We start from the raw sequence: 11,093 nt of genomic DNA, 5'->3' as shown, positions 1-11,093 counted from the left end.
CTGAGGGTCAACGCCATGCCCAAAGCCCGACGTTGTGTTCTTTCCCAGCGCTGCTTAGTACAGTCCTCTGCACCCTTGAAGTGCCCTTACTGCTAATGCAACTTAAAAATTAGCGCTGGATCATTGCAGAGGAGAAAGCTTCCGGCTTCGCTCTCGTTCGCATAGACGTGGAGAATGCCGGGCCTGAACTCGGGGGCCGACCACGCATCAGGGACCCCCCCGGCAGCACCCCACCCCCAGCTCTCCCTTAGAAAGGGAGCTGGCTGGACCACGTGGCAACGGAGGGGGCATCCTCGCCCACAGGAGAGGCCACTAGAAGCTGAACCACTCCATCCTAAGAGGGACCGGATTCACTGAACCCAGGAAGCCGCTTTGGTTCAGCCTAGCAACCTCTCCCGCCAGCAGTGATGGCAAAGACACACATCGCAGAGCAGCGTTACCCCAACTCCATAAATCCTCGGGGATTTGCAGTCCGCGTCCCTAAAGGCCCCCTTCTCCAGGCCATTTCAGCAGCAGGACCTGTCCAAGAGCAGAAGCCGCAGTCCTGAGCTGAGAGGTCTCGGCCCCCCATGCTGTCGGAAGGACCCGAGGACCCCCAACCGCTCCTGGTGACGGGGGACGGGGGGCAGGGGAACATATGTGGGCACGCCTCCTGAAGGTGCAGGCACACGGGCCGTCGGCCTTTCCCACCGCGGCCTGCTGGAGGGATCACCAAGGCCCCGCTGCCCAGACAAACATCAAAGTGCGGCGGGGTTGGGTTCTGTAAGCCGGGCAGGGCTAATGGTCCCCAGGAGACCTGGTCCAGTCTGGCAGCCCGACACCCATTTGTGTTGGTTTGCTATTTTCTCAAAAGAAATACTCAGAAAGGAAAACCGTACCATTTGTCGAAACACAACGCACACTTCTGGGTGTCGTGGGTGGGGGGAATTTTTCTTCCAGAATGCAGACTCCCTGAGGGCAAAAATTAGCTTTCTTGTTTTTTTAACAGTTCTCTTTTAGTTACTGTGGGAAGGAGATGGAAGTCATTTTAAGGAATTCCCCCAGGAGACAGATGGATAATAATACCACCATTACTACCAGTAGATGGAGAAGGCACAGTCCTTCTAAACTGACTCCAGAGATGAGAGAAATATGAAGGAGGCTGTCTGGGAACAAAGAAGCAACAGGTTCATAAAAAGAATAGTGCTTTTATTTATTCCATAGAACTTAATTTGTATTAACATATTATACATTTAACGAAAGTGGCAATAAATGACTATTTTTTTTTTTTTTTTAGAGCATCGTTGTTAGTTTAAATTTGGCAGCAGGAGGCAACACTTCTACTGCTGACCCAGAAAGCATCATTGTCTGTTCCCAGGCTCCCCTGGGACCCCAGCTTCACTGTGGAGAGGCTGAGATTAAGCCCCACCCCACCCCCGAGCTCGCCCTCACCTCTTGCTTTCTGCAAACCTTGACCCCCTTTTGGAGGTCCCCGTGGAAAAAAATCACCCCCACATCCCGTGCCCACAAAGGCTGTCGGGCGGACGTGACGCTAACCCGGGGTCCTCCCCGATGCCCATGGCTCCACAGAAGGGCGGGGGGTTGGAGGGAATGGAGGCGGACGCCCCTCAGACCCCTCAGAGCCGCTCACCGGGTCAGACCTGAGGGAGCAGCCGGTGTTGGCTCCACGGTAGCCGGTGGGACGAGCCTTTCTCGCCTAACCCCTAGTCGATAGCTTAATTCCAACAACTAAAGCTTTATTACCAATCAAGTGACATGAGCAGAGACTGGGCAGGAAAACACGGAAAAAGTGAATGGATTACGGTGTGAAAACAGAGAGGAAGGAGACCATCACGGCCAGCTGGAGACCCCGGGGGGCCCCCTCTCCTCCTCACTCAAACGTCTCATCTCCCTCTTCCACGTCTTTCAGGTTGAGAACTTCCAGGGATCCTTTCCCCTTGGTCTCGCTCTGAATGAGCTCATCAATCTCTCTGAAGCAACCTGGGTCGATCAGACAGACCTGAAATGGGTTTCATCAAGTTACTGAACACGAAAAGGGAAGTTGTGAGGACGACGACGATGGTATTCGTTAAGCGCTTACTATGGGCCAAGCACTGTTCTAAGCACTAGCACTGTTCTAAGTTGTATAAAGGCTCTTGTGAGCAAGAGTCATAAACCACAATCAATTCCAGTGTTTAGTGTGCATGCGTACGTGCAGCGCACCAGACCCAAGTGCTCGGGAAAGAAGGGCCCGAAGGTATCGATGGATGCGATCCCCGCCCACCCAGAGCTCAGGTCCAGCCCCTGGCACGGCCCGCCGGCGGCCCAGTGTCTCACGTGGTCACCGGGGTGTAGGCAGCCCATCCCTACTCCAGTAAAGAAGGCAGGGGACCACCACTCTCCCCACCTTCAGAGCCTTACTAAAAGAAAAAAAAAAATCCCACCTCCTCCAAGAGGACTTCCCGAACTAAACCATCATTTTTTTTAAATGGCATTTATTAAACGCTTACTATGTGCAAAGCACTGTTCTAAGCGCTGGTTACAAGGTGATCAGGTTGTCCCACAGGTGGCTCACAATCTTAATCCCCATTTTACAGATGAGGTAACAGGCACGGAGAAGTTAAGTGACTTGCCCAAGGTCACACAGCTGAACAATTGGCAGAGCCGGGGTTTGAACCCATGAACTCTGACTCCAAAGCCCGTGCTCTTTCCACTGAGCCACGCTGCTTCTTCTACTTTCTCATTTCTCCTACTCCCTCTCCCTCCGGGGTCACCTATGCACTTGACTTGAAATACTCCACCCAGGGCACTTATACACATGTCCATACTTTATATTTGAATATCCACCTCCCCATCTAAACTGTAAACTCCTGATGCGCAGGGAATGTGTCTTCCGACTCTGTTGGACTGTACTCTCCCTAGCACTTAGTACAATGCTGTACATCTACTAAGACCTCAATACCACTGTCTTCTCCACTAGTTCCCCCCACCCTCCATCCTCACTCTCTGTCCACTTTTCCGTGACCCCGGCTCACGGTGCAGGGCCAAGCATTCCTAGGAGGCTTTGGTAAGTCCTCGGTAGCCAGTGGGCTACGGGGGCGTTTAGTTGTTAACCTGCCCCTTCCTTTCCTCCAGTGTACTGTATTGGTGTGGAATTCTCTTCATTGCAGGGTGTCCCCCTCATCACCCCATCTCCTTGTACCAGCCAACTGAGGCGTTTCATTCAGTGTCACAGCACCACCAAACCACCTGGGGATTTAAAGATAAGTAAAGGCAGGAAGAACCAAGGCATTTTTAATCTTACGATTTCTAGCTGGCTGCTGAAGTCTTCGCTCTCGATAACCTTGATCAAGGGCTTGAGTTTTTCCTTGAGCTTCTTGCCCTCTCTTGATGGCAGGACCAACTTCACCCTCATGTGAGCTCGTTCAATCTTCATGCTTTCCTTCAGCTGCTTGATCACCTCCAGGGCCTATGTATAAAAGCAGGTCTTGGTGGCCTCTCGTTCTCACCCAAGGCTCTCTGCCCAAGACGGGCAGGGGAAGAAGGGCACCCCACCCGAGATGCTGCTGTTGGTCAAGGGTCCCACTTTTGCGTGAAAGATCCCTTCAGAAATAGGGACTTGGCGCCGTCAGCCATTCTCTAGTTTTGTGGCAGAGGCATTGCCTCATCAGGAAGCACGCATGCACGCTTGTATGTGGGGAGAGGGGGGAGGAGTGAGGTGTGTTTTCCCCCACAGTCTGGGGGGAAAACAGTGTCACCCCAAGTAACTAAAAACCATTTTCTCATCACTGAGGTTCTGACCTAAACCAGGAGGGGGAAATCAAGCCAGGTCAAGGTGAGGGTCATCCATCACCCAGACCCATTCCGGACGTCAGCGTAACAGTGTGCCGCTCACACATCGTACCCGAATGCCAACCTGCAGTGGCACACGGGACTTTCCCAAACTTGCTCCGCTTCAGCTTTACAACATATTACTTTTCTTGTCGGCACTGGCTTTGGGGGCAGCCGAGATCCAAGGGGAAAATGGGGAAAAAATCACTTAAAGGCCAAGCTACACCCGCAGACACATTCGTATGTACAAATACACACCGACCTGCTGTTTGGTACTCTTGTTGGCTTTGACAGAGTAGTGGATGTCTTTCATTGCTCTTTCAATGAGAATGACCGTGTATGGTCTTTTCGTTTCAGGATTCACACATTTATCTGCTACAATAGTCGCAATGTCTCTGAACATCTGCTCCAGCTGGGTGTGCCTCTCCTTATCCGACACTTGTACTTCTCCTTTAGTTAAGATCTACGAGGAAGAGGCAAAGTTATCAAATGACAACTAACCGACCTGAAAATACACCTGCGGCACGCCCAGGGAAGGAGGCTTCAGAGAGCGCTGAGCGAGGGGTGGGTCACTACTATGCAGTCACATGGCTCAGACTGGTTCCACGGGCAGAACATGCCCCACGGACTTTTCAAAACCCCACCCAGATGGGGAGGTCAGCAGCGCGGGGTTCTGGGCTCCGAATGTGGCAAAGAGGGATGGGAAGCATATTGCGGAAAACTAATTTTAGACTATGAGCCCACTGTTGGGAAGGGACTGTCTCTATATGTTGCCAGTCTGTACTTCCCAAGCGCTTAGTACAGTGCTCTGCACCTAGTAAGCGCTCAATAAATACGATTGATGATGAACTAACCTGTTTACAGATTTCAGTCTGGTCGTCCGTCCCAAAAGCACTGATGAGATCTTCCTTCTTGGCCACCTGACCTTTAGATACATTTACAAACACCGAGTGTGTCTGCAAAACTTCATCAAGATCTTTTTCACTAGGAGGAGGAAAGGGGAGGGGGGGAAAAAAAAAGAAACTCATGATCTGAAAACCCTGGGAATAGTTTGTCAACTTTCCATCCATCTGTTACCATCATCCTCTCTGGTTGCATTTCCTCAGCTCCTGCCACGGTGCTTAGAGAAAGTACCCAGTGCCCAAACCCAGCCTGGGCTCTGGGAGAGATTTTGCATGACCCGATCTGCCTCGGCTTTCGGAAGGGAGTCCTGGGACCCTGACTGAGGGTGGGAGAGGCAACGGGAGAACGCAGGCCTTGGGGAACTGGAAAAACTGCTGCAGGAAGCCGGGGAAGAGTGTCCTCGGGAGACTGGGTCTGCCTGTGGCCCGCCTTGGGGCAAGCGGAAGCCTCAGCGACCAGTCCAAATGTGTGCTGCCGGCCGGTGCTCCAGCCCCTACATTTCATTCACTCGCTCCATCGTATTTATTGAGCGCTTACTGTGTGCAGAGTGCCTTCCCATTAAAGAACAAAAATTTGCTTCCTGCATGTGGTGGCAAAGCTCTAGACAGTGACAAGTGTCTGGGCCTGCCCTCGTGGGGAGGCAACGGTGGGGAGGAGGAGGCTCTAGGCTGCACACAGACCCGAGAACCAGATTCCCTGGTTTCCACCACATGTTGCTAGGGTCCTTCTGGAGTCCCATCTCCTCCAGGAAGCCATCCCTGATCTCATCTCTCCACATTCTACACCAGCTTCCACATCGCCTAAGCACTGAGGTACTCACTCAAGCACTTAGTACAGTGCTCTGCACACAGTAAGCGCTCAATAAATACGATTGACTGACTCACGTCCCTACACCTTGTGTGCCGTACCCTTACAGCGTGTGGCTTTCTCCTGCCTCGACCTTATTTTAGTAGCCGTCTCCCTCACTAGATAATAATAATTATTATTATGGTATTTGTTAAGCTCGTACTATATACCAAGCGCTGTTCTAAGAGTTGGGGTAGATACAAATCAAGTTGGACGCCGTCCCTGTCCCACAGAGGGCTTATAGTCTTAATCCCCATTTTACAGCTGAGGTAACTGAGGCCCAGAGAAGTGAAGTGACTTGCCCAAGATCACACAACAGATTTTTGGCGGAGCTGGGATCAGAACCCATGACCTACCAACTCCCAGGCCCGTGCGCTATCCACTAAGCAGAAGCAGCGTGGCTCAGTGGAAAGAGCCTGCGCTTTGGAGTCAGAGGTCGTGGGTTCAAATCCTGGCCCCACCACTTGTCAGCCGTGTGACTTTGGTGAAGTCACTTAACTTCTCTATGCCTCAGTTCCCTCATCTGTAAAATGGGGATGAAGACTGTGAGCCCCATGTGGGACAACCTGATTACCTTGTATCCTCCCCAGCGCTTAGAACAGTGCTTTGCACAGAGTAAGCATTTAATAAATACCATTATTATTATTATTACTTAACTTCTCTACCTGTAAAATGGGGATTAAGACCGTTGAGCCCCACGTGGAACAACTGATTACCTTGTAACCTCCCCAGCGCTTAGAACAGTGCTTTGCATGTAGTAAGCATTTAATAAATGCTATTATTATTATTACTCAACTTCTCTATCTGTAAAATGGGGATTAATATTGTGAGCCCCACGTAGGACAAGCTGATCACCTTGTAACCCCCCGGCACTTAGAACAGTGCTTTGCATGTAGTAAGCGCTTAATAAATGCCATCGTTATTATTATTATAAGCCACGCAGTCTGTCATCAACTCCTCGACGGCGTGACCCTAGGCTGTGAGCCCCACGCGGGACAACCTGATCACCTTGTATCCCCCCCAGCGCTCAGAACAGTGCTTTGCACATAGTAAGCGCTTAACAAATGCCATCATCATCATCATCACTAACTCTGCTATCCTACCACAAACACTCGGTACAGTGCCCTGCCCACAGAAGGCGGTCAGGCCGCAGTAGGAGCCATTTGCTGGGGGGAGAGACGCATCAATCATCATCATAATAATAATAATGGCATTTGTTAAGCGCTTATTATGTGGGAAGCACTGTTCTAAGCGCTGGGGGGGAGTGGCTCAGTGCAAAGAGCACGGGCTTTGGAGTCAGAGATTATGGGTTCAAATCCTGGCTCCACCAACTGTCAGTTGTGTGACTTTGGGCAAGTCACTTAACTTCTCTGTGTCTCAGTTACCTCATCTGTAAAAATGGGGATTAAGACTCTAAGCCCCCCGTGGGACAACCTGATCACCTTGTAACCTCCCCAGCGCTTAGAATAGTGCTTTGCACATAGTAAGTGCTTAACAAATGCCATTATTATTATTGTTATTATTATCAGGCTCAGTCATTCAGTCGTATTTATTGAGCGCTTACTGTGTGCAGAGCACCGTACTAAGTGCTTGGGAAGTACAAGTTGGCAACATATAGAGCCGGTCCCTACCCAACAACGGGCTCACAGTCTAGAAAGGGGAGACAGACAACGAAACAAAACATGGGGACAGGTGTCCAGTTATCAGAATAAATAGAAATAGAACTAGATGCACACTATTAACAAAATAAATAGAATAGTAATAGAATAGAATAGCTGCCATTCATTCATTCATTCAATCGTATTGATTGAGCACTTACTGTGTGCAGAGAACTGGACTAAGCGCTTGGGAAGTACAAGTTGGCAACATCTAGAGACAGTCCCTACCCAACAGCGGGCTCACAGTCTAGAAAGGGGAGGCAGACAACAAAACAAAACATGTGGACAGGTGTCCAGTCATCAGAATAAACAGAAATAGAGATAGATGCACACCATTAACAAAGTAAATAGAATAGTAATAGAATAGAATAGTTGTCATTCATTCATTCATATTTATTGAGCGCCTACTGTGTGCAGAGCACTGTACTAAGCGCTTGGGAAGTACAAGTTGGTAACATCTAGAGACGGTCCCTACCCAACAGCGGGCTCACAGTCTAGAAGAGGGAGACGGACAACAAAACAAAGCGTATTAACAAAATAAAATAAATAGAATTCATTCATTCAATTGTATTTATTGAGCGCTTACTGTGTGCAGAGCACTGTACTAAGCATTTGGGAAGTATAAGTTGGCAACTTATAGAGACGGTCCCTACCCAACAGTGGGCTCACAGTCTAGAATAGTAAATATGTACAAGTAAAATAGAGTAATAAATCTGTACAAACATATGTACAGGTGCTGTGGGGAGGGGAAGGAGGTAGGGAGGGGGAGAGGAAGGAGGGGGCTCACAGTCCCAACCCCCATTTGACAGATTCACTCATTCATTCAATCGTATTTATTGAGCGCTTACTGTGCAGAGCACTGGACTAAGCGCTTGGGAAGTACAAGTTGGCAACATATAGAGATGGTCCCTACCCAACTGCGGGCTCACAGTCTAGAATAATAGTAAATATGTACACATAAAATAAATAGAGTAATAAATCCGTACAAACATATATTCGGGTGCTGTGGGGAGGGGATGGAGAGAGGAAGGAGGGGGCTCACAGTCCTAATCCCCATTTGACAGATTCATTCATTCATTCATTCATTCATTCAATCGTATTTATTGAGCGCTTACTGTGTGCACAGCACTGGACTAAGCACTTGGGAAGTACAAGTTGGCAACATATAGGGACAGCCCCTACCCAACAGTGGGCTCACAGTCTAGAAGGGGGAGACAGAGAACAAAACAAACATACTAACAAAATAAAATAAATAGAATAGATATGTACAAGTAAGATAAATAAATAAATACAGCAATAAATATGTGCAAACATATATCCATATATACAGGTGCTGTGGGGAAGGGAAGGAGGTAAGGCGGGGGAGTGGAAAGGGGGTGGAGGGGGAGAGGAAAGAAAGGGCTCAGTCTAGGAAGGCCTCCTAAGGGAGGCTGCTTAAGGGAAGCAGCGTGGCTCAGTGGAAAGAGCCCGGGCTTTGGAGTCAGAGGTCATGGGTTCGAATCCCGGCTCCACCACGTCTGCTGTGTGACCTTGGGCAAGTCACTTCACTTCTCTGAGTCTCAGTTCCCTCATTTGTAAAATGGGGATTAAGCCTGTGAGCCCCCTGTGGGACAACCTGATTACCTTGTAACCTCCCCAGCGCTTAGAACAGTGCTTTGCACATAGTAAGCGCTTAATAAATGCCATTATTATTATATACAGGTGCTGTGGGGAAGGGAAGGAGGTGAGATGGGGGGATGGAAAGGCGGACGAGGGGGAGAGGAAGGAAGGGGCTCAGTCTGGAAAGGCCTCCTAAGCTCTGGGGAGGATACAAGGTGATCAGGTTGTCCCACGGGGGGTTCCCAGAGCAAAGGACAGTGCTTTGCACATAGTAAGCGTTTAATAAATGCCATTATAAGAACCCACGACCTCTGACTCCCAAGGCCGTGCTCTTTCCACCGCGCCCCGAGGCTTCTGAGGGGCCTTCCGTTTCCCGCACCCTCCGCTGCTCTGCCACCGCTAATCTCCTCCCCGGGCCTCGTTCTCGCCTGTCCCGCCATCGACCCCCGGCCCATGTCACCCCCCGGGCCCGGAATGCCCCCAATCCCTCTGCCCATCCGCCCAGCTCGCTCTCTTCCTCCCTTCAAGGCCCTACTGAGAGCTCACCTCCTCCAGGAGGCCTTCCCAGACTGAGCCCCTTCCTTCCTCTCCCCCTCGCTCCCCCTCCATCCCCCCCATCTTACCTCCTTCCCTTCCCCACAGCACCTGGATATAGGTATATATGTTTGTACATATTTCTTACTCTATTTACTTATTTTACTTGCACATATCTACTCTATTTTATTTTGTTAGTATGGTTTTGTGCTCTGTCTCCCCGTTTTAGACTGTGAGCCCACTGTTGGGTAGGGACTGTCTCTATATGTTGCCAACTTGTACTTCCCAAGCGCTTAGTCCAGTGCTCTGCACACAGTAAGCGCTCAATAAATACGACTGATTGATTGACTGATATTTCTTACTCTATTTATTTATTTTACTTATACATACCTATTTTATTTATTTTGTTAGTATGTTTGGTTTTCTCTGTCTCCCCCTGCTAGACTGTGAGCCCACTGTTGTGTAGGGACCGTCTCTATATGTTGCCAACTTGTACTTCCCAAGCGCTTAGTCCAGTGCTCTGCACACAGTAAGCGCTCAATAAATACGATTGATTGATTGATTCCCACACTGAGCCCCTTCCTTCCTCTCCCCCTCGTCCTCCTCATCTTACCTCCTTCCCTTCCCCACAGCACCTGTATATATGTTTGTACATATTTCTTACTCTATTTATTTTACTTGTACATATCTAGTCTATTTATTTTATTTTGTTAGTATGTTTGGTTTTGTTCTCTGTCACCCCCTCTTAGACTGTGAGCCCACTGTTGGGTAGGGACTGTCTCTAGATGTTGCCAGCTTGTACTTCCCAAGCGCTTAGCACAGTGCTCTGCACACAGTAAGCGCTCAATCAATACGATTGATTGATTAGTCCAGTGCTCTGCACACAGTAAGCGCTCAATAATTTATCAATGATGTATCTATAGCTATACTTCTGTTTATTATGAGGGTATTGACACCTGTTTACTGGCTTTGTTGTCTGCCTCCCCCTTCTAGACTGTGAGCCCGTTGTTGGGTAGGGACCGTCTCTATTTGTTGCCGATTTGTACTTCCCAAGCGCTTAGTACAGTGCTGCGCACGCAATAAGCGCTCAATCAATACGACTGAATGAATGAATGAATACGATTGATTGATGGATTGATTGCCGCCTCCCGCCGCTGGGGGGCGGCCTCGGGTCGGCCACTCACACGCCGCTGCGCCAGCCGACGACCTTGTTCTTGTAGCAGGCGATTTCGAAGCGCTTCCCGCCGCGCTTGACCCGCACCACCGCCACGTTGGTCAGGCGGATCTGGTTGGTGGGCGTGAAGATGGACATGGCGGCCGAAGGGGCGAAAACCGGGACGGGGAAGACGGAGAACCGCGACCACAACGGCCGCCCTGCTCGGAGGCCCGAGCGCCGTCGCGCCGGCGCAGGCGGCCCCAACGCCGGAGGGGGCGGGACTCCCCGGGCTCCTCCACCAATGAGCAGCGGGATTGATGAGCCGCGTCCAATCAGACACCGCCCTCCGGAGGAAACCGCGCCCCCTCCCGGCCAGCCCGGGTGCGGCGGAGGCGGCCCCAACGCTGGAGGGGGCGGGACTCCCCGGGCGCCTCCACCAATGAGCAGCGGGACTGAAGAGCCGTGTCCAATCAGATCGCGCCGACACCGCCCCCCCCCCCCCCCCCCCCGGCCAGCCCGGGTGCGGCGGAGGCGGCCCCAACGCCGGAGGGGGCGGGACTCCCCGGCCGCCTCCACCAATGAGCAGC

General features: G+C 50.7%; 1 protein-coding gene across 1 annotated transcript; it reads right to left on the bottom strand.

Annotated features, from left to right (window-relative positions):
• Nucleotides 1–1,173: 1,173 nt before the first annotated feature.
• SBDS (SBDS ribosome maturation factor) lies at nt 1,174–10,762 on the bottom strand. Its single transcript, XM_038759662.1, has 5 exons — nt 10,535–10,762; nt 4,665–4,794; nt 4,073–4,273; nt 3,284–3,448; nt 1,174–1,999 (listed from the first exon to the last, which is right to left on the bottom strand). The coding sequence occupies exons 1-5, from the start codon at nt 10,660–10,662 to the stop codon at nt 1,871–1,873; spliced, it is 753 nt and encodes a 250-aa protein (XP_038615590.1). The 5' UTR covers nt 10,663–10,762; the 3' UTR covers nt 1,174–1,870.
• Nucleotides 10,763–11,093: the final 331 nt, after the last annotated feature.

This window comes from Tachyglossus aculeatus, chromosome 17, assembly GCF_015852505.1.
Source record: "Tachyglossus aculeatus isolate mTacAcu1 chromosome 17, mTacAcu1.pri, whole genome shotgun sequence".
Lineage (NCBI taxonomy): Eukaryota > Metazoa > Chordata > Mammalia > Monotremata > Tachyglossidae > Tachyglossus > Tachyglossus aculeatus.
Note: the sequence above shows the minus strand (reverse complement) of the source record. Positions and strands in the feature narration are given on the sequence as shown.